The sequence below is a fragment of the Medicago truncatula genome, chromosome 3 (genome assembly GCF_003473485.1).
Source record: "Medicago truncatula cultivar Jemalong A17 chromosome 3, MtrunA17r5.0-ANR, whole genome shotgun sequence".
Taxonomy (NCBI): domain Eukaryota; kingdom Viridiplantae; phylum Streptophyta; class Magnoliopsida; order Fabales; family Fabaceae; genus Medicago; species Medicago truncatula.
The window spans coordinates 34,320,916-34,348,905 of NC_053044.1; the positions used below are offsets into that span (position 1 = coordinate 34,320,916).

The 27,990-nt window shown below is 31.8% G+C and overlaps 2 protein-coding genes across 3 annotated transcripts; one reads left to right on the forward strand and one right to left on the reverse strand.

The window, feature by feature from the left end:
- Window positions 1–720: 720 nt before the first annotated feature.
- LOC25489354 (probable protein phosphatase 2C 24) lies at window positions 721–2,520 on the forward strand. The gene is made up of 3 exons (XM_013605270.3): window positions 721–1,252; window positions 1,347–1,767; window positions 1,855–2,520. The coding sequence occupies exons 1-3, from the start codon at window positions 851–853 to the stop codon at window positions 2,196–2,198; spliced, it is 1,167 nt and encodes a 388-aa protein (XP_013460724.1). The 5' UTR covers window positions 721–850; the 3' UTR covers window positions 2,199–2,520.
- Window positions 2,521–13,053: 10,533 nt separating this feature from the next.
- On the reverse strand, window positions 13,054–20,993 carry LOC25489355 (protein HESO1). Of its 2 annotated transcripts, none has more exons than XM_013605271.3 (9): window positions 20,783–20,993; window positions 18,640–18,909; window positions 16,638–16,802; window positions 15,618–15,796; window positions 15,430–15,525; window positions 14,748–14,817; window positions 14,373–14,503; window positions 13,993–14,103; window positions 13,054–13,830 (listed from the first exon to the last, which is right to left on the reverse strand). In XM_013605271.3, the coding sequence occupies exons 2-9, from the start codon at window positions 18,776–18,778 to the stop codon at window positions 13,282–13,284; spliced, it is 1,440 nt and encodes a 479-aa protein (XP_013460725.1). In that variant the 5' UTR covers window positions 18,779–18,909; window positions 20,783–20,993; the 3' UTR covers window positions 13,054–13,281. The 2 variants fall into 2 exon arrangements, with proteins under 2 accessions (XP_013460725.1, XP_039687337.1); XM_039831403.1 differs by lacking the exon at window positions 20,783–20,993 and adding an exon at window positions 19,402–19,658.
- Between the last annotated feature and the right edge of the window lie 6,997 nt (window positions 20,994–27,990).

A 27,990-nucleotide genomic window follows, 5' to 3' on the forward strand; every position in this document is an offset into this window, starting at 1 on the left:
AATAGGTAATTACCATCCTAAAATTGTAAGTTTTGTCAATTATCCTCCTGAAATTAACAAAACCTCAAATATCCCCCTTGAAATTGCACAACGTTAATCAATTTACTATATCCCTCAAATTTTTCTATTAATAAACATGATGTTTTGCAAATACGCCCTGAAGTTTTGCACATATGTGCAAAATGCTCTCGAACTTTAAAATTTATATATATTTTTTTCTTATCTTTAATTCAAAAGATACTAAAGACAAACAATTAAGAGTTAACTTTAATTCATATATATAACAATACACCGTCTTGAATTATGTTTACGGAGACCGAAAATCCCAATTTTAAACTGGGATAAAAATGTTTGAGAAAACGGAATCATTATTAATTAATCAATCAAATGAAAACTAATTATTAAGTAATTAATCAAATTAAACATAGTAAAGTTTGAAACCGGAGGGCGAGAGTGGGAGGAGGCAAATGCGTGTGAATAAAGAAAGAAGCTTTACTACCACCGTGGTCCAACATGATTGGTGCCACGTACTCCTTTTTTCTAAAAGCCAACACCACGTGTACTATCTCAAAACCAGCCCGTGATTTCATCAACGGTCCAGATGGCATCAATGCAACATGTTCTTTGCCCCTGACGGTGACGGGCAGCCTGCCCGTGATTATATTGTGGCCCCCAGGTGAATTTCTCATACCCTACAAAAGCTTCTCTCCCAACCATTCTCATGGGTCCATTGCTTCTTCCTCTTTCATCTTCTCTCTTACCGTTCCTTCATTTTTTTTCATATTCATATACTAATTCATATATTAATTCATACAACTTAACTATTTCATATATTTCAAGTTTTTAAGCTATGGCTGGAATGTGTTGTGGTGTTGTTGGTGAAGGTGACTCACCGGCGAGTTCACGTCCCTCCCGGCGCCGGAATTTGGACTTACTACCATTCAAATACATCGCCGACATGGCGTCCGGAACTTCACGGAAACGCCGGCAACCAGATCTTAAGAAGGATTTCGAAAGCTGTGAAGACTCAAGCGACGAGAAAAGTGACAGAAGTAAGAAAAACAAGAAGGAAGATAGAGAAAAACCTTCAACAGAAGGTAATTTCGAAGTTGAAGAGTGTCCAAAATTCGGTGTTACTTCAGTTTGTGGTAGAAGAAGAGATATGGAAGATTCAGTTTCAGTTAAACCTTGTTTCTCTTCACAAGAACCTTTTCACTACTTCGGTGTTTTCGACGGTCACGGTTGCTCTCATGTAAGTATTTTTATTTTTTTCCGGCGACAGATCTGTTAAATTATTTTCCGGTGAACTGTGATGTTAATTGTTTTCTCGTTGTTAATTTTTTCAGGTTGCTACTATGTGTAAAGAGAGACTTCACGAAATTGTGAAGGAAGAAATGAACGAAGGACAAGAGAATTTAGAATGGAACAACACCATGCAACAAGGCTTTGCTCGCATGGATGATGAAGTTCAAAGATGGAACAGCAGTAGTCAAAGTGTTACTTGTAGATGTGAGCTTCAAACTCCTCACTGTGATGCTGTTGGATCCACAGCTGTTGTAGCTGTTGTTACTCCAAACAAAATTATCGTTTCAAACTGTGGTGATTCAAGAGCTGTTCTTTGCCGTAATGGTGTCGCTATTCCTCTCTCCTCAGATCATAAACCGGATCGACCCGATGAATTACTCCGAGTCGAAGCAGCCGGAGGACGTGTGATCTATTGGGATGGTCCAAGAGTTCTTGGAGTACTTGCCATGTCTAGAGCCATAGGTGACTGACAATTATATTAGATTTAGCAAAGTCGGTTTTATTATATTATATTTTATTGTTTCTAATGTTTGTATTCCATTTTTTCAGGTGACAATTATTTGAAACCTTATGTGATATCTGAGCCTGAGGTAACGGTAACGGAACGAAAAGAAGAAGATGAGTGTTTGATCCTAGCGAGTGATGGACTATGGGATGTTGTTTCAAACGACACTGCTTGTGGTGTTGTAAGGATGTGTTTGAAGGCACAGAAGCTGCCGGGGACACCGGAAAACAACGAGGTGACGACGGATGGTTCTGATAGGGCATGTTCCGATGCTTCAATTTTGTTGACTAAGTTGGCTTTGGCAAGACATAGTTCGGATAATGTTAGTGTGGTGGTGATTGATTTGAGGAGAGATCAACGACAAGCATCAAATTCCAACAATAATTAAATTAATTAATTAATCAATTAAGGGCGGTGAGAAAGCAAGATAAATGAAACAATCAGGATGTGGAGAAAATGGAATGGCTTTTGATTTAATCAAACTGTCTATTATTGTAATGTATGTAATGGGATGGGAATTTAGGTATGAGTGAGTGATGATCAATCAAAAAAGTGCAACTGTGAAAAAACAAAATGAACAAGTTACAACAACAAAAAAAAAATTAGTGTAGGGAAAATTTGTGTCAACAAAGGTATTAATTAACCAGTTGACACAGCTTTCTTTGTCTATAATCGAAATCGAATCTATAAAATTGGTTTTTGGTTGGTAATTGTAGCACTTCTTTTGTTTGTTTTTATTCTTATGAATCAACTATTAGAATTTAGAACAAACAAAATTTAACTCGGGTTTTTCATTATTTCTTAACCCAACACGTGTACTATAGTCCAAGATTACAAGGTCATCTCTTTCAATTGAGTAATAATAATAAAAGAGTATAATGGGGATATAACTTGTAGATATTTGTGGTAGCATAACTTGTAGATAACTAATAGGTAAGTTAACATTTGCCTATTATTTATATACATCAACATGCAAAGGTGTATCAACATGATGTTAGTATGCATAAAAATATCTGTTAACAAGAATCACTAAATTAGTTCCTTAAAAAAAAAACCACTAAATTAATATTTAAAATTGTAAGTTATGGTCATTTTAGTCTTTGAAATTCTTTCGTTAGAGGAATTAAGTGAATGTTAAATGCATACGTGTTGTGCCCACGTAAGACAACTTAGGACAAGCCAGTCCAACCTTTAGACAAGTAAAATAAAGGGCTTTAGGCTAAAAATGCATGGGAATTGCTTTTAAACTTCTAAACTTGTTCACAACCCTCTAAAATTTCAAAAATGCTCCTATATGTAAACATTGGAAACTGTGTTTCGATGCTCTTAAAATTTCTTTAGGTTGAAGGCCGTTGGTTTGAATCCCAGAGACTTCGTGTCTGTTTAGTATTACGGTTGGAAAACGAAGTTTGATAAAAATTACAGTAAAAAATCATATTAATCTATAAGCTAATGTTTGGAGCTTGTGAAAATCACGATAAAAATGCATTAGAAAAAATACAAACTTACTTTTATGTTTTGCAAACGGAAAATCAAACATAATTTTATTTTGGCTTAATACATGTTTTGGTCCCTCAACTTATTTTTGAATTTTATTTTGGTCACTTAACTTTAAACCGTCTCAATTTAGTCCTATAACTTTAGTTCTGTTTACCTAAGTGGTCCATTCTGTTAGTTTTTTTAACAGAAGAGACCACTTATGTAAACGAAGGTAAAGTATTATGGGACCAAATTGAGATAGTTTAAAGTTAAGGGACCAAAATAAAATTCAAAAATAAGTTAAGGGACCAAATCATATATTAAGCCTTTTATTTTTTATTTCTCCTCTTATTTTATATTGTAAGGTTCTTTTACTTAAAACATCACATTAACATTTGTTTGAGAATTGTTGACGAAAAACACATGTAAATTACCCCAATACTCCTCGGGAGTTAACTGCAATTTCAATGATGTTTTTTTATTGATTTTAACTGCAAATTTTTGTTTCTCTTCAAACCACCATGAATGTTTCTTCATCTTCCAATATGCCGACAACTTCTTCTCTTTCCAGCAACTTATTTTGGCTGAGGTCAATTTTGGCTTTTGAGATTTTATTGGAAAGCAATTTTTAGTCATCTGTTTGCCACAACAACTTAATTCTCGATATAAAAGAAACACGAAAAGCAGAAATTTCATTTATTTTCCATTCTGATTAATTAGGGAAAGAGCAACAATTTCAATTTTTTATTGATGAGAAACATGTAGGGACAATCGTGGTTGAGTTTGAAGATTTAATTTTGAGAGGAGTTTGAGTTTGATGATAAAAGCTAATAATAAAAATATAAAATAAATTGCCAACAAAATGAAACCGGTAGCAGTTTGAGTTTGAAGTTCTTCGGCAGTTAACTGCCGAGGTTTTCCTTGGGAGTTAACTGCAGCCGGTTTTGAACTGTCTCGACAGTTAACTGCCGAGAGGTATTTGGGTAATTTACATGTGTTTTTTAACCATATCAAACGTGTCAACAACAATACTCCATTTATTTTATGTTTTATCTGGAGACTATTATTTATTGTATTGGTGGTGGTCTTCCTCAATCCTATCAAACTTGAGAAGGGAATATGATGAGAGAAGAGGAACTTCATAAATGATAGACAAATTAATACAATAATTAGTTATTATCCCCTCTTTAAAGAGAAATGATATATGTACAATCACTTTATAACAATTTTTTAACAATTTTCTCTCTCATTTTCACATTATACTTTTATTCTCTCTCTTCCTTTTTCTCTCTCCTTTATTTTTCGCCAATGAAAAGAGAGAAAATAGAAGTTGTCACAAGAGTTGTATCATATGATTGTTTAAATATCACTACTTTTTTTAAACTATCATTGTGGGAGAAAGCCTATTAATTAAATGTTTGGAGCTGATAAGAATTCGGACAAAGAATTCTCTGTCAAAGGTAACTAATTTGAAGAAAATATTCAAATATTGGTAAAATTAATCATAAAATATTACTAACAAATTTAAGTTATTGAATAACAATGTTATGAGTTTGAATTCAGTTTTGGACATGTAGCAATGTTAAAACTTTAAATAAAGTATGTTATCTATTTGAATCCTACAACGTTCAAGTGATTACACTCTACAGTTGCTCGTAGAGGATACTCAATTTTTTTTATTTTTTTTTAAATATCCAAGGGACATACTATAAGTTCAAATAAACACTATCTATACTTTTTCATAAGTTCCCAATATTTAATATTTATTTCAAAGTTGCCCTTCTTTTTCTCTCCTTCCTTAAGTTCCTTTTGTTAGTTCCATAAATACAAATATTGTTAAACTTAATCATAAAATCATACATAAAAAGATCATTAATTATATACAAAATTGTAACTAAATAGGAAAAATATCCAACTATTTTTCAACTTAAATCATAAAATTCATTACTAGTAAAATTAATCTTATACATCATGCACACATTAATAGTAAAATTTATTAATTCAATTAAAAATGACTTTGTACATTACCATAATTTCATCCCCAAATACTTACTACCAATTTAATCCCGAAATGTGATACACATTAGCATCCTTTTTCCCCCTTCTTTTCTTGTAGTGACACTTTGAAATCATGATTGAAAATGGTGAAGCATGGTAGCAACAATTTCATCTACACCACACAGGTGTCTCGTATCAAACTCAACATTAGTTGTACTTTGATGTACACTGCTCCTTTTTTGGGACCCCAAGTGTCGTGGATCAATTGAAAATAATAATAATAATGATGTTATACTCCACGTTCCTATTCTTGTAGTTCCTTACCGTACATGAGTTAGGCATGAAAGCAAAATAACAAAAAACCATAAATCAAAATTTATATTTTGCTATACTTTTCCTTCTAATGCATTTATATGATTCATTTCTTTTCAATTAATCATGTTATTAACTCTCTTAATGTATATCTTTTTTCTTTTTATAAGTAAGAGAGTATTGTTAAACAAAATGAAAAGGAAATTGAGATATTTGGAATTTAGATTCCAATTTGTGTTGCATTATTACATGACACCTTGTTACAAATTCCCCAAATAAGCTAAACATGTGGGACACGTAGCATTTGGTCCTTTTTTATGAGTCACAATCTCTTAGCTGGAGGAGATTTGTTTGGATTTGATGCTTGATTGCTTGCTTGCAATCAACCCTTCCCTTTTAGTTGGGCCAAGGACACCAAATTCATTTTCTTTCTTTTTCACATTATTTTTGGGATAAGATTGAATTTGACCTTAAAATAATAATAAACAATTATCAAGTCTTCTTTAAACATAATTAGCTTACCTAATATTGAAATTAGTTAGGATAAATTCTGTTAGCTTCCTTGATATGGTTATATGACTTAATTAATGATGCTATTCAATGATCTCCTTTTTGACAAACTATTATATATATATGGTACTATTTTTATGAAACTATATGTTGCATATTTTTTTTGAAGAACTATTATATATTATGGTGTATGAGGTTGCAACAATTAGTGGCGACAATAGAACAAAATAAGACTCGAAAATCTTATAAGGAGAGATATTTTTATTGCTATGATTGTATTCAACATATCTTCTCCACATTCTACAGTCAATCCAGCTTTTTGGTTAACTCCAACTAATTTCCAGAAGAAAGAAAGATTCAGAGAGTACGAAATTAGATATTCAGAAGCACACATGTAAAAAGATAAAACATGATAATTTTTTTGGCATTCGTGTATTGTTGTTGATCTATGTATATAGTTCTTTTTTTGGTACATGATCTATATTAGTATATTGAACAATATTAATAAGAATTTTGCTCTTCACCCAGCACATTTCGCTCCCACCCTACAGTCTTGTCCAAAATGTTCATGCGTGACTTAAGTCACGCAGTATAACACTTGCGTGAGTTAACTCACGCTAGTAGCAATATCAATATGCTCGTCATTTTTTCAGCGCTTTCCTCTTGCAATAGAACAACAGTGCAGTAATGATGAGACTTTACACAGGACAGCAGCGCATCACATCAATTACAAGCAATTGAAAGGCAAACAACACTGTTGACCGTATCAACAATTTAATATGGAACAACAACAACTTATTTAGAATTTAATTACGCAGCAATAGGTATGGAATGGCAGGTGCAGCAAAAAGGAAATCAAATGGGATTGAGTATATTAACTTGCAGCAACATAAAATAATAACAATTGGAATTGAATTAAAAAAATAAATTGAGTGCAGCGTAACAAAAAGTGAAAAAGGCAAATCTTGATATTGCTACCAGCGTGATTTAACTCACGCAGTGCTTTACATATACGTTACTTAAGTAACGCAGCGTTAGTTAACTAACGCATAGGTTTACAATTACGTTAGTTAACTAGCGCATGAGCATTTTCGACAACACTGTAGAACGCAAGTGTTTTGTGCTGAATGAAGTGCAGAATTCTATTAATAAGTGATGCCTTGAGCCCCATTAGGCCATTACCCACATATGGCTGAAAAAGTGTGTAATATATATAATTTTTAAAACTCTTTACTAGGTACTTTATCTCGAAATCTATTGTATTAGGTAAAATTATTATCATATATATTATATTTACAAAATGTTTATATCAATACAAAATCATGCAACATCTAATGAGATCATTTAAGATAAATGAATTTGTCACTTTTGAAATATGTAAATATACATAATTAAAATTTCATAATTAGATCACCAAAAACCATAGTATAATTGTTTGTTTGTGTGTAACATGAATCCTTTGTCCTAACTTAGAAACAAAATAATCACGGTCGGTGCTGGTTTCATGTGGCAGTTATAGTTCCAACCTACAATTATGTCATTCTACCTGAAATTTTGGCACATCAATAATTACGTACAATGCTTTCTAATTTTCTCAAATTACACATTGTGTTAGATATACTCTGCATGGACTTAGTCCATTGAAACTGATAATAGGAAAAATCGAACTTGAGATCTTGAAAAGGAGTCAAGGAAAAATTAACAAAAACTTTGTTTGTGTACAATGTATTGATAAATGAATGCAGGCACATAGTATCCACGTGTTATTATAAATGTAGAGGAATAAAACAAAGAATCTATAAAAACATAGTCAAGATTCAAAAGAAATAAGAGGGAAATTAAAGACTAGATAAGATGTTGATACTTGAAGCATGCTGTTAGCAATTCCACCACTCATCTAATTTCATATGGTCCTTCTATGCTGAGGTTATATTCCACTTTAGAGATTTCATGAATATAAATAATATCCACAATGAATAATGTTATAAGAAATTCGCGTGTGAGAGTGAAACTTGAAAAACCATTGATCATCCAAAATTACATGTAATTAATTAGTTAGTTAGTTAATTAATAAGCAAAGCATTTGACTAATTAGGAGAATGAAGTATCAGATTCTGGTAAAGCTGCATGTCAAAGACAATGTGAGTGGAGGAATTAAACTTTTAATCTCATCAATAATACTTGATCCTTTGTTGATTATTGATATGTCCTGTTGATTATTTGAATGCATTATTTGTATTATGATCTAGTGCTGTATATATGTGACACAATTCAAGATAATAATGACTTTTTTCTTTTAAAAAAAAGGTAAGAATGTCTTTCTCATTTTTCTTGGAACACAATTCAATAAATTGTCTTTCTCATTTTTAATATGATTCATTTTTCGTTCCTCAAAAGATAAGGAGGTGATTCCTTCAATTATATTATGGTTTTTTCTTTTTCTATTCTATTGGCTAATACTCACTTTGGTCCTTGCATGTGTAATGAGTAGTCACAATAGTCTTTCAATGTATAAGAATTTCAAAACAATCCATGATTATGCAATTTGTTAGTTGAAATAGTCCATGATGTTAAAATGCTTCATTAATATTGTCATATTAGTCTTTCAATATACTTATTTATTGTCATATCAGTCCTTATAAGTACTAATTATTGTCATTTTAGTCCTTATATGAAAAAACTTATTGTGAGCATTGAGAGATTATTTTAGCGTCAGGGACTATTTTGATTAACAAAGTGCACAATCAGAGACTATTTTGGAATTTTGATACATTAAGAGACTATTGTGACTACTCATTACACATTCAGGAACCAAAGTGACTATTACTCCTTTTCTATTTCAGCAAAAACGTATCACTGTAGTCCAAGACTTTAGCCCAATAAACGAAAAAGACATAAAAAACAAGTTTAAAAACTTTGACTATTTTTATTTCCATCCACTATCTTCTCACTCGCCATACTCAATTTCGAAAATATCATCTTTTGGATTATATAATGAGAACACATTTATGGAGATTTTTGGATTGTATAATTTGAAAATGACTACAACTATAAAATCGTTTTGTAATTGATACAAAGGTCTTTGTTAGCTCCGTATTATCCCCACATAAACTCCAAAGCAATTGCAAACAACGACCGTGGTATCATAACCACTCCCAAAATTAAGTTTAAGATAAAAAATTGTTGAATCAATAAAAAGTTATCAATGAAAATGTTGAACGATGCAAGACTATTTATAACCATAAAATATATCTACAATCATAAGAAACGTTTAAAACGTTTAAAATTCATTAAACACAACATAAAAACGGGAGAACCTTGCTTGTAGCGCCACAATCCATATTATGGATTGGTTCGAATTATATAATCTAAATATATTTCCAAAGTATTTCATATAATAAAGTCTGAACCAGTCCGAGACTGTGTTTAAACTTGCGATTTGGAGAGTTAGGCGGGGTTCAAAACACATTAAAATTAATTTCAACAACATATTTATTAAGGGTCTTGTTAATGAGTGCCCCCTATAAATACCCATCAATTCTTCATAAACTCTCATTCCAACTCACATTTTCTCCTTCTTTTTTACACATTTTTTTAAAGTAGTGTTTATGATGTGAATGTTCCACCGTTGATATTTCATACAAATGTTCCTCTCATATTGTAGGGATAATATGGATGGTCAAAGGATAAAGTCTCACTCGGAAAATTTGCACCCTTCGTCTGGGGGTTTCTCATCAGAGTCTCCTTCTTCCATCTTCTCGTTCAGAGGATGCACGAGAAGAAACAAACATTCCTCAATTTTCACTTCAATGTGCACCAAATCATCAAGGATTTTGTTGAACTTTGTCAATTGCTCTATGATGGTTTTAGATTCCACCATTCTGAATGAGTAGAGTTTTTGTATGATGAATTGTCTATGAGCCAATGACTTGGTTATATACAACGACTCCAACCTTTCCCACATCATCGCCACACTTGTCTCCTTCACGACTTCTGTCAAAACTTTATCTATGAGGCTCAAGACAATTACACTTCTAGCCTTGTCTAGGGACTCTATACACCTTTTTTGAATCAAGACTGCTTGCATTTTCACCTTCCGTAAACCGAAATCTTTGTCTTCGGTGAATTTCTCGATATCCCATTTGGTACCCATAATGCTTGCCTAATGATTTGTTTTGCTCGTCCCCACAAATGGCGCTGATTGTTGTGAATTCGGAAAACTCACAGAAATAATTTGATGTTTGGAGCAAAATTAATAGTAATCTGAACCAAATAGATAAAAAAAACAATAAGATACGATAAGATAAAAGGAGAATAAGAATACATTGATATTTGTTTACCAAGTTCGGTCAAAATTTGACCTACAATAGGGGAGATAGCAACTGTTCAATTCACTATTAAAAAGTTCTTTACAAAGAGATACAAGAGTTACAAGAAACTAGCCTTTAACAATTAATTTCTACTTTTTTCTCGAATCTCTTTTTGTCGTCAAGAGACTCGATGATTTATCCCCAAGGTGCTTTGAAATGATTTTCTAAAAAGCTCTCAATTTTTAACCCTAAAAGTTCCCTCTTTTGTAACTCCAGAATTCCCACTTTTCGACCTCTTCGTAGAACTTAAAACCAACGCCTTGTATATATAGGCACCACTCAACTTGTCTTGCAATTCAAGAAATAACCTTGTGGACTATAAGACTTGTCAAACAAGTAGGTATACAAGTGAAACAACCGTTTTGCTTGTCTTGCACTTCATAATATAGCCTTGAAGTCCATATGCGTTGTCAAACAAGAAAACAACCTTATATTTATACTTTCTTGAGAAACAAGTAGCGTCTTCAACTTTCTTGAGAAATAAGAAAAAAATTCCAACAACATTTTTGAGTCACGCACAACAAATATGTATTTCATTGCTTTGATAAGCTTATTGAAAATGTGGTTAAACACGTTTTTGAATTATATAATCTAAAAATTCTCAAAAGGGAGTTCGGATTATACAATACGATTGTGTATTTTTGAAATTGAGTAGGGCGCATGAGAAGAGAGCATGGTGAAAAAAGAAATTGTCAAACTTTTATCATCAAAGTTTTTGGAGTTAGACATTCATAACAAAAAATATGTTGCGATCTACACCCGTCTTTTTTGCTACCACAACTCAAAATCAACACTAGTTTTATGATTATTTATTTATAATAACATCTGAAAATTATGTGTCTAAAACACAAATTTATAGTTAGCGATGATGCATTTCTCAAAATAATGAAAACAATTGTTTTGGCACACAATTATTCGTTTCAAGAGTTTATTATATCCTTTTCTTTAAGGGAAGAGTTTATTATATCCTTGTTAGCAAGTAAAACAACTTTACAAAATGAAATAAAAAATATTTTCACAAAGAAAATATGTTGATTATTGTGTGTTAGCAATAAGAAACTAAGACCCTGCTTCCTTTGTTAAAACATTGTTTTATTTTCATTTACTAAATGCGTTTATTTTAACTTGTTAATAAGATGCGAGACTTTTGAAGGGAATTGTTGTGATTGAGAGAAATAGGCTATACTATATACTATTGGACTGTCCAAAAAATGGTAAAATGAAGCCAAGGGGAAGGGTGAATGGAACAAAACAGGGAGTGTGAGTAAGACTGTCCAAAAATAAAACCTGATCAAACTTAGAGCCCGTTTGTTTTAGATTTAAAAAAATAATAGATTTTTCTTTGTATTTCTAAAAATGGATTTTTTTTTTTAATTTACTCAAAAATAATAGAAGTTACTTCAAACTCGTTTGGTATATGTTAAAAAAGAGATTTTGACATTCACTATTCGTTGTTCGAGATTTTACATAGTAAAAATCACTTTTTTTTTCTTTTCAAAATGACATCGTTCAAAAATGATTTTTATGAAAAACTATTTGAAATAGCTTTTTTTAAGAGATTTTTTTCAAAATTTTAGCATAAAAAAAAAATTATAACAAAATGATGAAATACTTAGAATGACATTTTAAGATAAGTTATTCAAACAAATTTTTCATTTGAAACTTTCCTTAAAAATTTCTATTAAAGTTACAACAAAAACATAGTACACTACAAAAATCTATTTTAAGAAAGCTATATAAAGGGAACATTGATTTGGGAAAGCAAACTTCTTTTCCATCATGGAAAAGTAAATCTCAACCATTAGATTCAAGAGGAACATTGATTTTATCATAGTCTTTCTACATTATATTTTTTCCCCTTTATTCTTCTTCATCCCTCAATAAAAACTCTCATTCATCTTTGTTCATCTCTTAAACCCAAAATTCACGTTGACTCAACAAAACATGAATATAAATATAAACATAACAACAAATAAATAAATAAACAAGTGAATCATAATTAAAGTGATGAAAATAAAAGCAGTAAAGGAATTGAAAGAAGTAAGAGAGATTACTTCAAGACACCCCAGAAATTTGGAGACCAACCAACGAGCAGTTGCAGCAGCATCCTTTGGGTCAGGTTTTGTTGAGATCGACAGCAATCTACCTTGTACCACAGAATTTTGAGAACACAACAAGATCAAGATCAAAGGGAGAACAAGATGGAAGAAGACCTTCATTTTGATGAAACTCAAGCACAACAAGTTTTCTTTTCTTCTTATGTATTTGCTTATTATATTCAATGAAGATGGAAGTTAGAATCAAGGGATTGATGAAGATTTTGATGTTGAGGTTGTTGTTGTTTGTAGAAAACATCGCTATTAGTGGAAGTTCCTCTTGAATCTAATGGTTGAGATTTACTTTCCCATGATGGGAAGGAAGTTTGCTTTCCCAAATTAAATGGCACCCAAACGGGCCCTTAAATTTTTTCCGTTACGAAACTTATAATAGTAGCACTTGGTTCGCAAAGAAAATCAAGTTATTTGGTTCGTAAGCAAACTCTTGTATGCATTGAATAATTGCTCAAGTTCAGAATTGTCTAATCCAATAATTGCATTATAATCCCCATTAAAATGTCAAGTAATATTAATATAATTGGGTAACCATCCTTTAATCCACAAGACCCAAAAAATTATGCAAATTAACTTGTAACCCAAGAAATCCGGTGATGTCAATTACTTCTACTAACAAGAAGTAAACAAAAAAACAACAATTATTCATAACTGCTGACTAGCTAAACATATATTCCCTTCTGTATTTTGGCTATGCTATTTGGTTTGGAGCCTTTGGTCTCCATGCCTGCTGCTGTGGACCTTGAAGTGCTTTAGCAGGTACTGTTGAAATTGCACCATTGGAGCTTGCTCCTTGCTTTGAAGTTGCCCCGTTGGAGCTTGCTCCTTGATTTGAAGTTGCACCGTTGGAGTTTGCTCCTTGCTTTGACGTTGAACCGTTGGAGCTTGCACCTTGCTTGCCATTTTGAAAACGGCGCTGTGACTTTGGGTGTGGGAACACGCCCCTCTGCCCCTGTGGCTGTGGATGAGTTGGATGAGAGTAACCTCCGTTGTAATTTGGAATGGCAGGCCTGACATTATAATTTGGAATGACAGGCCTGACATTATAATTTGGAATGACAGGCCTGGCAATAAGGCTCCACACATGTGGTGGTGCTAACTGTGTCAGAAGAGAGTTTTGATTCTGATTTTTTGATATAAGTAAGCTGTAAGTCCCTACAAATGCTTCAGCTATCTTTTTCAGCTGTTTTGCGCTGACAGATCTTCCTGAATTTTCCGGCTGCTCAAAAGGATCCTCAACCTAACCAAGTAAAATTTAAATACAAGAAATATCAATAGCAGAGCAGGAGATTAGACAAAAGGGGAACCAAGCATTTTTGTTCGAGTAATTAAACATAGTCTATCCCCAATCGCACAGAAAAATGTGAATAGAAAGATATAGTTCAAGTGAGAAGAGTATTACGAATATTGCGTAAGTCTTGGGCAACCATCTCATGTTGTTCTTTATCTGTTCCCACTGTCCACTATAAGTGCAAATTCCGATCTCTGAGGCCCATTCATCAATTTGAGCAAACTGCGGGATCATAAAACATGCTCTGATCATTATAGTAAATAAAAAATGCCAAGAGGCCAAGTCCATATTGTTTGCTTGTCATTAAAAGTACATAATATTTATCACTGCAACTTCTGATTGGAATTTTAACAGATTAGGGAAAGAGACAGATAATCTAAAAATTATCAGCTATGAACTGTATGTGCACGTAAGAATGCCAGATGTTAAATGGAGAGCATAGAAGTGTCTTTCGCTGATACTAAAAGTATGTCAAGAAGAGAAAATTTTACCTTTCTTTGGAAATCAACAAAAAGTTCAGGCAAAGATTTTCTGTTAATTGGCCTGGATTTGTTTGATATGAACCTGTTTATGTTGGCAGCACAGGTTTCTGCAATAAGATTCTCCGCATCAGCTCTAACACCTGCAGGAATTACATCAAGACAATGGTTATATAAGAACTGATAATGGATTAGACCTAACTCAACCCTAAAATCTGTGCATGTACAAATTTCTTAACATTGAAGCATGCACACAACATGAACATCTAAAAGAAAAGCAAATATTTCAACTTTCCAAAAACAGTTTTAGCTCCTATAAAATTTGCCCCAACGTCTCAACGTATAGTATAATGATACTTCATGCAAGAAATCAGATATGAAATGTACCTCTCAGCTCATCCACCATATTGTAAGGGTATATATCTTTCAGTGGTGGTAAAATTGCAGGAGCGCATGTCTGAAAATGAAAGAAAAAGTTCCATGCATCAGAAGACAAAGATCCATTTCTTATTCGCAGAAGATAACCAACAGACAAAACATATTAAAGCGGAAGCATCAACTACGTTAACTTGTTACAAATCTTCAAACTGAACTGAGCAACTAGCAGTTTTTACAAGACTGAAACCAAGTGGTTGAGCTCAACAGGTTAATGAATTTCGGTGAATGTTGAATCGATCAGGAGTACCTGAGTTGAAGTTTTGCCTAGAGCAATCATTCTCTAGACTTTACTTACCTTCCACCCGAACTTTGGGTTACTAGTGTCCCTTTTCCCTAAGAACCGGAGGGTTGAAAATCAAAAAAGAGACCAAGAGACTGACGGCACTATCAAATGGTTGAAGGTCTATTTCATGTAGGGAGGGAGATAAGAGATATGACAGAAAGTACACAGAAAAGGCATAACATTCTAGCAAAAAAATCAATACTGAATAAATAACTTAAATGATAATAAGTATAATAAACAAATATTTCCAAGAATCTGCTACATTGACCACCCCCCAAAAAATGGCAAACGCAAATAAGGATAGAAAAATATCACCACATAAAGAAATATGCAGAAGCAGAGAGGTACCTGAAGGTGGAAGATTACAAGTAAACTGAGCGTAAAGGAGTTGAAACTTCCAGTCTTAGAGTTATTGATTTTATGTGCTTTGGCCCACTCCTTCACCTACACAAGCCAGAAAGAATGAATCAAACCCAAGCAATTGTTAGCCCAGCCTAGCCACCCAAGTTATTGAAACTTCAGCCACAAGAACGTACCACTACAACCAGATCATGAAAGCGGCCATCTATCCTGTTGATCCAAAGCAAGAATTTGGATTTCATCAAGCCCGGCAGGTTATTGATCGAAACATCACAAGATATGCCTTGTCGGACACTTTTAAATTTTAGAATGGGAACTCTTGCCTTGGGGATGAACTGAAAGTTCATGTACCCACCTGTAAAGCAGTGTTATAACCAAATGTATTAGGACATATGAAATAAACTTGTAAATTCCATGCATTCCTTTTTGCTAATTATGGTTATAAAACTCAAAAGTAACAAGACATGTTATGCTTAATAAGCACTACTTATAGAGCTCTAAAATCTATAGGAAAAATATTCAAAAATAACATAAGCCATTAGAAATCAGTATTGATATTGATGCGAGTGAAAACGATTATTATTGGACTGAGTGGTTGCCTGGTTTTATTATGTATGCAATTATCATGACACTAAGTACGACTCAGTCTTAAATGTCATATGGATACTATAAAGCAATTCATTGACCATGTAAGATCATTCATCCCAGTTTTCTATTTAATTCCTGAAGCTAATTTTCTTTCTTTAAATCAACTCAATACGAAAGAGGTATCTGTGATAGCAAACAGGACATAATTTTCTCATGTCTTGATTTTCAACCAGCCTACCAATTTCAAATATATTTTTAAAATTACAAGGAACGTTTCAAGGTGAATTAAGAAACCAAGATTTACAACTATCCTACCAATTTCAAATATATTTTTAAAATTACTAGGAAGGAACATTTCAAGGTGAATTAAGAAACCAAATTTGTACTTGCACAAGTCACTATTACTAATAAATGCTCTCTAAAATAGTTGCATAATATGCTAGTGTAAACCCATTTAGTGCATGTATTATTTGTATTTTTAAAACTAGGAGAATCAGGCCAGTTTTGTAGGACTGAGTCAGTTCTTATTTCCAAATTTTAAAAGGTAACAAATACAAAAATTTGTACCAACTTCCATGCGACAGAAGTTTCAAGTAGAAGAAAATTACCTTTCATCCTCAAAGCTTTGAGAAAATTTACGAGCAACGTTTGTTTTTGTTTTCTCCCAGCAGCTCCAATATGGGAACCATTTAATAACTGGATTGAAATATCCAAGTCACCCCATCGCGTGAAGAGATTAGATACAACTGACCCAAATGGTTCAACAGTTGCTCCTGTTCCAAAAATTGAGTGCAATTTTAAATTCTTAAATTTCATAACTGTAAAAAATAATTTGCATGCTACTATAAGATACAGGAGCCCAAGCCTATTAAAAGACAACTTCATACAGAGTGTAAAACTTCATGGTAAGTAAATTGAACACATTTGTTTCAAAGTTGGTTGTACTCATGGCAAACAATAAAAATTAAATGTTTGAAAAGTTGTTTTAAGCACAAGATAATACAATTCATCTTAATTTCCATAATTTATTGGAGAAACATTCAAGCTAATGTGAAGCTATTTCCTACAAGTTGGTATATGGTATCTTTCCATTCTTTAGTTTTTTTTTTTTTAAGAAGCTAAACTAGCCCACCAAAATTGGTACCGGGGAGAATAGAACCTGCGACCTTGAAAGGAGCAAAATCGAAGGTCCCAAGCCAACACTACCAGACCAACCCAAGCGAGTTCTTTCCATTCTTTAGATTATTTATGAGAATAGAAAAAGTTTAGTACAACTGTGTAATTGTCATCGTGATACTGTGATAGAACCTTAAGATATCTTGAGGTTAGATTCATTAAGTACTATAAAATAAGATTAACAACAATAACAAAGTTCTTTCAAAAAAAAAAATTAACAAAGTTAAATGATATGTTGTTTGCAAAGTAAGGCTAATCTTCAAGCTTTAAAATTTCCCAAGACAGAAAATTTATACTCATGTTTAACAGGAGATAATTTATACTCATGTTTAGCCCCTGCATGGATCTTCTTTCACCATATACAGAAAACATGTCTTTAGTTAGCCTAGAACATATGCTATATTAGGTTAGTTATAAAACTGTTTGATCCAAGGTTGTCAAGATCAAGTTTTTGACCAAGATCGGAAGGTGGGTAGCAATATCGCATCATGCAAGATCGCAACTACGGTCAAAAGATCCTATTCTAAGTTTAATAGGATCGGGAGGGGGATAGCAAGATCGCAAAATGTAAGATTGTAACCAATAACCATGATTGTAAGATCCAACCAAAATGAAAATATTAGTGATATATATATATATATATATATATATATATATATATATATATATATATATATATAGGTTCACTAGTTTAAAAATAGAACAACCAAGTCCATAAAAAAATAAAATACTCAAAAGCTTAAACATAAAACAACCAAGTCCCCGAAAAAACTACTCAAAGCTTAAACATAAAACAACCAACTCTACAAAAGAAAAAAATTTAAAAGCCTAGATCAAATCATGAATGCAGTATTGATCCAAAAAACAAAAAAACTGAGCCCAAAGACATACACAGAGAAATCACCAAGTCGCGAGAGAGTGAAAGGCAGAGATGGTTGTTAGAGGGAGATAATGCAGTTCGAAGGAAAAAATATTAAAAATATAGGCTTTCTTCATTTCAACTCAACTGCGTCGTGCATGATCCGAGTAAATCTGAGCCCAAAAACACACGGGATCACGCACAATCTTGCAATTTCAGGATCCAAAAACAATTTTGAAACCATCTTGCATCGGTCTTGCTCAAAAAGGGGATCTTGCGCGGAATTCAGATCGGAAGGGGTGAGTACGATAGCAAAATTGTAAGATTTTACTATTTAAATCTAGATCTTGATAAGTGATAAACTTGGTTTGATCCAATCAAATTAGCTTTAAAGGTTCAAACCAGCAAAAATACTTATGCATAGACATTGTAATATAAATAATAGAAAATCCTTCCATTTTTATGGAATATCAATTCATTTATGAACCTTTTTATCTTACTTATCTTTAGTGTTAAATCAACACCTATTCAAGTTCTACATTTAAGGAGGCAGAAACAAAACTTTTAGAAATTACCTCTCAGACTCTCCACGGATTCAGCAGCGCTTCGCAAATCATTAATAATTGCAAGCCGTATCTCCCAATCTTCTTGTGAGGGTGTCACCATCCGAAGTATATCAGTTAAAACAACGCCCAACATACTATGTGAATTCATTTTATGTCTCTCAGTAACTCCCAATAGTGACAACAATGGTTTGCAGAACTAAGTGAACAAAATGAAAGCAATAGGATCACAAATCTACAGGCATATGCATCTTGAAACACGCGTCATGTCCTTTGAAGTTCCTGGAATCGTTCATAAAGTTAGAGACTGAACTATGTGGATCTATTAAATTCAAAATACAGTTAAACATGAAACCTGACATGAATCTTTACATGGATGAGATATAAAATCATTTAATTAATTGATAATTCATAATCCTTCAAAATCAAATATTGTTGGTTTCCTCCCATGATACCAACATCAGAAGATATCTAGACAGAGGAAATTTAAGAGACAAACAATTAATACGATGTTTATTTCGTATTTAGGGTTTTGACCCAAGCATCAAGCACAATCACAACTAGCTACCTATAATCAATAAATGACACGGATAACTATATCTAAGTTAACAAACACAACATTACAAAATTAGGAGGAAGTTTGAAGTCAAAGTGTTATGACAGAATAAGAGAACAGAATCATAGCAGAATGAACAAGAAGAAAAATGCAAACAGATTTTACATGGTTTGGTCAATTTGACCTACATCCACGCGGACAGGGAGAGGGATTCTTACTTCTTTCCGGAAAATAGATAAGAGAGCCGCAATGATACTCTGAGAAACCCTAGTATCCTTATCGTACTGGTTCGGAATTACAAGGAATATATATAAAGGGGTTGGTTTGCATTGTACTCCTTAATATTTGCGCTCCAAAACCAAAATATTGGGCCAGGTTACTATCTGAGTCGGTCCATTAATGTGATTCAATGCGCGTCTGCATAAAAACGCTATCATGCGCAATCACAAAAAGCTACCTAATACATATAATCCACAATCGACACAACGGTAGAGAATCTTGGAAGCTTAAAAGCGAAGTGTTACGACAGAATTAGAGAAAAAACAGAATTATAGTCGAATGCACACGTATTCTACACGGTTTAGTCAATGTAACCTACGTCAACGAGGGAAGGAAATTGTCTCCCGTGAAATTTCCAACCAGTGATCTCCCCCACTCAATTTATATTTAAACCGTGCAGGTCACATTAAAAATTAATGAACTGTATGGATTAACGCTGTACAGCCTGCAGTGGATTTCTCATGGGAGAGAATCCCTGCCCATCAACGAGCAATAAGAGAGTTTCTAAATTCTTTCAGGAAAACAGATAGAGTGCCGCATCGGTACACTGAGAAACCCTATCACTCCCTTACTGTACCGGTTCAACATTACAAAGAATACATAAATACGATCCGATTCCCACTGTTATCCTTAATATTTTGAACTCCGAAATATTCAATCAAGTTACAATTCGGGTTGGCCCATTACCATGAACATATGCATCTCAACAGAAAAAGGCTACCAAGTATCAACACTATTTGATTGGTGCCAGTGTTGCTTGCTCTCTCATAAATTCTTATAAAAACCGATTAATGTTGGCACATTAACATGATTCCTTGATCTCATCTATGAACAAAGATCAATCAATAATCCTGCCTATAAAAACTACTTCTAACTAAAAATCATACCAAAAGACTTAGCAAGACCAAAAATCACAGAATTACACAAAATTCCAATTTTTCTCAAATCAATTCAACCACCTAAACCCATAACTAAAAAAGAACTCACAATCAACAAGAACACAATAAACCAATCAAAAAGCGCATAAATAATTCTAAAAAAAAAAAAGATCATCAATATTGAAAAATACAGCACTAATAAAAAAAAACCACAATCAAGCAAATGTAACCCTTCAAATGGGAAAATCGGTGAAAAATAAATAAAGGGTCATTGCTAAAATTGAAATTGGCATCGCCAAGAGCGATAAAGGAAGTAACTTTACTCGTTACGGTGAGTATGAATGAACAATGAAGCAACAGTAACGGTGATAACCGTACAAGAGCAACGTTACTTAGGAAGAAGGGTTTTGTTGATTCTATTACATGAACTTTACATAGTTACCTTTTCATTCATTCGTTGGATTTGGAGGCGGGAAAAAGGGTATTGAGTTCTTGTTCTTCCTTGTACTTTGAAAGGAAGAAGTGTTGTATGGAGTGTGATGATTTTCAAGCATCATTCAACAAGAAGAAGTGGGTTTTAGGTAACTTTAATACTACCTTTTTTGGGGGCCTATCATTGAATCTACTTTGTTTGGGGAATGATTCTTTGAGAATTTTTGTGATCTCATTCACAAATATTTGTACTAGTGGTAAAAAATTTAGGTTGACTTTTTGAATTGTAAAATTTACTTTAAATTGGTATATATATTGACTATTATTAGTTAAATTAGGTATATGGATACTTTTACTTAAAAAATAAATAAAAGGTATATAGATCATCTCTTCTTCTTTGTGATAAAAACAGGGCTAAATCAAAAAACAAAGAAACTAAAATTTGAAATAAGACTTCAACAAAATTGGTTAATATTAAATGTCTAATATGAGTAGAACATCATTCGTATAAAATCAACGAAGAATCAGAAACATTATGAGATAGGGAAAAATGATTTTAAATTGATGTTCATATCACATATTGTATCGAGATGTCATTGGTTTACCAAGTTAAGTAGAAAATATTTTAATTAAAATTAAAAAAATTATGATCACACATTACATATCTCACCCAGTTTGTTATATGGAGACACTTACTTGGACATCAAAATATTTTCATTTTAAAATGAGGATGCTACGCTACCATCTTAGAAATTGTGCTTGAATCTAACACAATCTCACAAAACCAACTTATAAGATGAGAATTAACCCACTTATAAGCACTTACTCATGTCATCTCTCATTCAATATAAAATTCTTTACGAAAATGAGAATCTTTGATGAAAACACCGAATACAATTGCCTTTGGAATTTGAAACTCGCACTCGTCATCCTTGATGAAATGATTAAAGGTTTCAAATTATTATTTTTTTCTAAAATCTTATCAGCATAAAATACCTAACAGGTCCACTCAAATCAGTAGATTCAATCAAACCTTGTAAACACATTCACCTCAAGTCATTGCTAAGTCTCATCCATTTCGATAAAAATGACTGCAATTAACTATTGTACATACTATGCATTAAGCAAAAAGCAAAAAAATTGATTCTAATTTTATCTTTTGAAGTCAAATCAATTTTGAACACATTATCATTAGCCATCAAAATAGACTTCGAAAAATACCTTAAAAAGATTTAACACCGAAGAGATTATCCGGTTGAATTGAGTCACGATCAAATCGTTATTTTAAAATGTTTTGCCGCGCTAAACAAAATTGTGCAAGACAGACTATCAACTGCGCTGCCTTCAGATAAAACAACCCAATGAACTTTTTGTTTGTAGAAAAAATTCACAACTAGTATATGAGAAACTTTTGGAACAACTAACTCGCATATTAGATCTATTACCAAAATATTTTTTATTGAGTACTAAAATATCTCAGATTGAATGCCAAAAATATTTCATATTTACTATCAAAAATATCTCAGATTGAGTATTAAAAAATTTCAGATTAAGTATCAAAATATTTTAGATTGTGTTCTAAAATATTTTAGCAAAATTTGAGGATTAAGAAATCACTTTCAGATCATGTTTAAATTAATTATTTAATTTGACATTCTCTCATCCTCCTTTCTTCTATAATGTGTTTTCATCGTTGGCCTTTCATACAAAAAGACTATTCTAAAATTATATAAATTGTATGAACGGTCAACTGGGATGGTTCCACACCGTAAAGAAGCGTCATTTGTCTGAGTGTCAAGTTGGTCTCTTTGTATGTAAGGTTGATCATCAAAGTCAATTTCATCTTAGACAAGAAAAATACCTTACCATGACCTCCTCCCCCCTCCATCTTTTTCTCCTTCCCCCTATAACTTCTTGCACCACATGTTTAGCTCTAGGCTTTTAATACATTATCATTTAGGTGTTTGAAAATTGCATAATAAGCTTTAAGTTTCAATTTTATTGTAAATATACTATGAAATAATAAAATGAAAATTTGTATCATCTTTGTCTCTTTAATTTTCTGTATATTTACATTTATTTATGTTTTTATGTCATTTTTAATTATGTCATTGAAATAATATACGTCACTGTTTCTTCCAAAATCTGGGCAAAACATAGTTTTGGATTTTATAATATGAAAATCACAACAATTTGTTTCAGATTTCATAACCTGAACAAAAGATATATTTTTTTTTAAAAAAAAGTGCCCGTGAGAAACCAATAGGGTGAGAAATGTAATAGTCATACTTGATTAGAATTCATGTTAAACATCATATATTTTGAAATTTGAAATAATATTTAAATAATTGATTTCTAAATTTTGAAAACTCTTAATGAGAATTTGATTTGATTATTTTTCAAATTTTTTAGAAGGTTTTTTTAATTTTTCTTAACATTGTTCCTAAAAAAATTCTTAATATTTATGAAGTTAAAGAAGAATATTCTTCATAGCCAAAATAACCCTATAAAATCCTTCATTTAAGAGCAACTCATGGCAAAGGAGTCGACCCATGCCCAAAGTGCTTAGTAAAAAGCATGTTGTGTTGTAAGACAAGGAGAATTAGGAATAATTATTAATTATGTTTTTGAGAAAGATATAAAATCTAGAAAGGAAAAAAATAATTTGCGAAATTAAAGAGTACTTTCCCAAGAAAAAACAAATACACATCTTTAAAACTTTCATGCTGCATGAAATGCTTCTCTCCAATGTGCAACGATCCACAATAAGCAATGTTACGGCTACACGCTAGGAAAGGGTACATAGAATCCTCTATATTATCACATCAAGAGAATAGTCTACCTCATAGTGTAGATGTCTAAAACACCGATTCAAGTAGGGTTGTTTTGAGTGGGATACACCAGGAGATAGATTACGTTCAGAAGGTACCTCGGAAAGAACTAATTTTGGCATTTTATTGTCATCCCCTTTATATACTCTGTATTTGTCACATGCAAGATCGATGACATAGACATAGTTGTTTTCGTAACCCCACATGTGCGGGTTGCTCATTGCGTAGTACTTTTTCCTCGGAGCATAAAATAATGCAATGTCACCCAAAGTTTCCAACTTAATATAATCCATGGTTGATAAGTCTATCTTGTACACACTAAATGTTTCCTTGGATATAAAATTAAGCACTAGAAGATGTCCATCACAACTAACCAACCTTACATGTGAGTAAGAAGTAGAAATTACATCAGGAGTACTCTTCAGTTGTAAAACATTTATATTTGCAGAGTTCAAGCTAAGTATCCCTATGTTAGCCTTGTCAGTGACAACATATATGGTATTGTGCAAAACAACAAAGTCAATAACCTTCTCTGGTGTCGAATAAGTAACCCAACCAAGATTTCGAGATTGATAGACATATAAATTATCAGAATCACGACATAAAACCACTAGGAAAAATTCCTTTGAGCATCTGGAAAAAGCAAGTAAGACTCGGCAAGCAAAACAAGAGAAAACAACTTTAAAGGCTGAGTTATTGATTATCATCTTTCTTCTTCTAAATGGATTAATTAATATAAATGAGTTATCTGGCTGTGTCATGATCAAATATCCACTAGAAGACCCTTGATAAGCAAGTGGAAATAAGTTATTGATCATCTTTGAGTGAAAAACTTTATGGTGAGGTAAGCTGATGAAGGAAAAAGATTGCTTAAACGAAGAAGACCTTTGGATAAGTAATGGCTCTTGGGATGCTATGAAATTCCTCCAATAAATTTTGTAAAATTCACGCCAATTCTTCGACACACTACCAAATTCAAACAAGTCATCAAAATCTAACATTCTTGAGATGATATCAAGCAAATCCCAAGGAAGTTGACAACTCTCTGCTACCTTCTTCATTTTGTTCCCTTTGTATCACAACAAATGACAATGTTAAATGATTTACAAACATATGTTTTTTGTCTATATTTCTAAAAAATATGGTTTTTTTTTGTCCAATAAAATCCTAGAAATATTTATTTCCCCATTATTTCCGAACAAACATCAAGACCAACATATAAATATAAACATAATACAATACAATTATGTATTATCCTCGTTTATTTAATGTGAGTAGTTTACTTTCCTATTTCTCAGATCACACATAGCATTAGCAAACACTAGATAAATAGACCAAAACAAAAAAAAAAGTAGCCGGTAATAACCTTTATAACACAATACAACCAATACATATGTTTGATAACGGTCTTTTTACAACGAGCCTATAATTTATTTAAGAGTTTATATTTTATTTTTTAAACGCTATTTCAAATAGCGTTTGAATTTATAGCTTATAATTTATCATTTTCTTTCATTTTTAACCCTTATTATTTTATTTAAAATCTATTTTTATCCTCATAATACAGTACGTGTAACAACTAACACCAACTATACCACACTTGATTATTTGTTTTTTGTTATGACGTATGAAAGAATTTTGAATTATGCAAACTATGTCCTTTATAAAAAAAAGTTGTGCAAGGCGCGCATATATATATATATATATATATATATATATATATATATATATATATATATATATATATATATATATATATATATATATAGGGGATGCTAACTTACACCCATCTAATAAGTTAGCAAACTACGTTTACATAAAATTATTAAGATGCAAGTTAACAACCTTCACTAATTTATATCCATTTTCATCATTCTAAATATTGTTTCATTAAAAGTTTGTGTACTAAAAAACATGTAATTACACTAACTTGTATTTACACTAATTCCTTGATATTGGTACCCATTTAATCATTTTTAAATAAGCCAAAATCTTATTTTTTTGTTCATACAAACTAGTGTAATCAAAAGGATTCATAACAACCAGTTTTTTTAGCCCTCAATGAATATGTGATTAGTTGCTTTTATATTTCATGAAATGAAACTAACAAACCCAATTCCAGTCTTGTGCAGACTCTTATCTTTGAGAAAATTTGGTAGTGGCTTGAATAAAACTATAGAAAAATTATCATCTTAACCTAGTGCATAATTACTAAACTTAGTGTAGCTTAGGAAAAAACGAAACACGAAAAAAAGAAACATGAAAAAAGAAAAACGGAACAAAAAAGAAACATGAAAAAAAACAAGTAACGTACGAAATTACCCTTCTATTTATAATTGGTTTGAATAATGGAAAATGGGGTTTTTGGTAAATAACTAGTGGATTTGGTAGGATGCATCCACTAGTTTCTATGAAAGTGTATTTTAGCAATATGCACCGTTACTTTTTAGTTATGACATGCTAAAACACTCATTCTAATTTTTTTTTTGAGAAATTCTATTTTTTTTTAAAAGTATAAAATTAAAGTATTATTAATTTTGAATTTTTTTGTTGAAAGATGTAGTGAAAATATTCATTTAAAAACTCATAAGTTAGAATGTCGAATTCAAACTCGGGTCATGACATTTAATCTAACAATTATTAATTAGATAAATTTCACTTATAATTTATAATGTAGACCTTAGCAACTTAATTAAATTTCATTATCATTCTCTCTTTTTGGTCCATGATATATATAGTTATGATTTTTTTATTATTTTTTTCCCGAAGTATGGAGGGCCAAGGCCCACATACCCTTGGATGTGGGGCCGTGCATGCTTATTTATTGAATTTTCATTAAATTTAATTACTCTACTAACTATAATTAATAAGGATATTTTAACAAATTAAATAATTTTTATCATTGAAATCAACACAATTAATAATTTCCTAAAAATCATGCACAAATCTTAAACTATTACTACCTCCGTTCCTTTTTAACGTTCACTTTTTGATATTTTACACAAACCAAGACACAACAAATGTTATTTTTTCTTATACAATAATTTATACTTTTACTATAATAGTCTTAGTCATTTAATATCTTATTTCATATATTTCTCTCTCCGCAATAAATAGCTAAGGGTAATGTTGGTAAAACAACATTTATTGTTGCATTGAACTTTGATAATGACAGTTAAATAGGAATAAAAAATTTCTCCAAAAGTGACACTTAAAAATGAACGAATGGAATACTATTTTGAGATGGATGGAGTATAATAATAATTTATATAATACACAAAATTTAAGTTTTAATAAGCATTAAGAACAAAATTGACCATAAAAAAAATTAAATTACATACCATAAAAAATTAAAATAACCATGTACACATTTCAAGTGATTTGAAACTATCGCAGTAACGTAAAATTAGATGGAAAATGGGGTGAGCCACAAGGTAATTTTAGTGAAAAGTTAATAATATTTTAGTGAGATTGATTAGTTCTTTTCGGTGATTGAGTTTTGGGAGTCTTTTTAAGACCATGTGCAATGGAGGTGTTGAATGAGACTTTCAACATGTGGTAGTAGTGCAATGGTGTGTTGAGTTTTGTTGAAGGATGATGTGGAGAAAAGAGACGTTGAATGGTTTCAACATGTTGAAGCTGAAGACAAAGGGCGACGTGACGCGATTCGGTTTGCTGAAACAGGCGCGTGAGGCACACATGCCTACTATGGGAAGTGAAGCAGCAGGTGCGGAGAGAGAAAGTTGGTGAGAGGATAAGTGGTGACAATTGGCAGTTCCTGATTGGCTGTCTGGATTTATCTCATTTTAATTATTTGAACTCAATTATTTCATTGCAAATTAATATTTTTTTAATTTTTTTTTACCAAAATTCATGATTTTTTTTTTGTTTATAAATAGAGACTTGGTTCATTTGATTTGGATATAGAAAAAAAAATCAATTTTGTTAATTTTTTTTGTTTCTTCATTTCGTTGGTACTTTATTCGATTTTTTGGTTTCTGTTAGCTTTTTTTTAGAAGTTTTAGACTTTTTTAAGTGAAAATAAATAATTTAAATAAATTTGTTTTTTCAAAAAACTAAAATATAAATTTTTATGTGTTTATTATTTTAATTTAATTATAATCGATAATTGTAATTATAAAAACAAAAATATAAAATTAAATAAGAATGAGAAATAAAAGGGTGGTGGAGTAGAGTGTTGAATGAAAAATCATTGGAGAGGGTAAATATTAAATGAGTGTTGAATAAGAGAGAGAAAATGATTCGCTAAAAAAAAAATGATGTGGAATGTTAAGAATTGAAAAAGTAGATGTTGAGTTTATTGTAAATGGTCTAAGAAGGGTTTGACTTTAGTGTGACAAGCTATTTTTTGGATAATCTCGAAAGA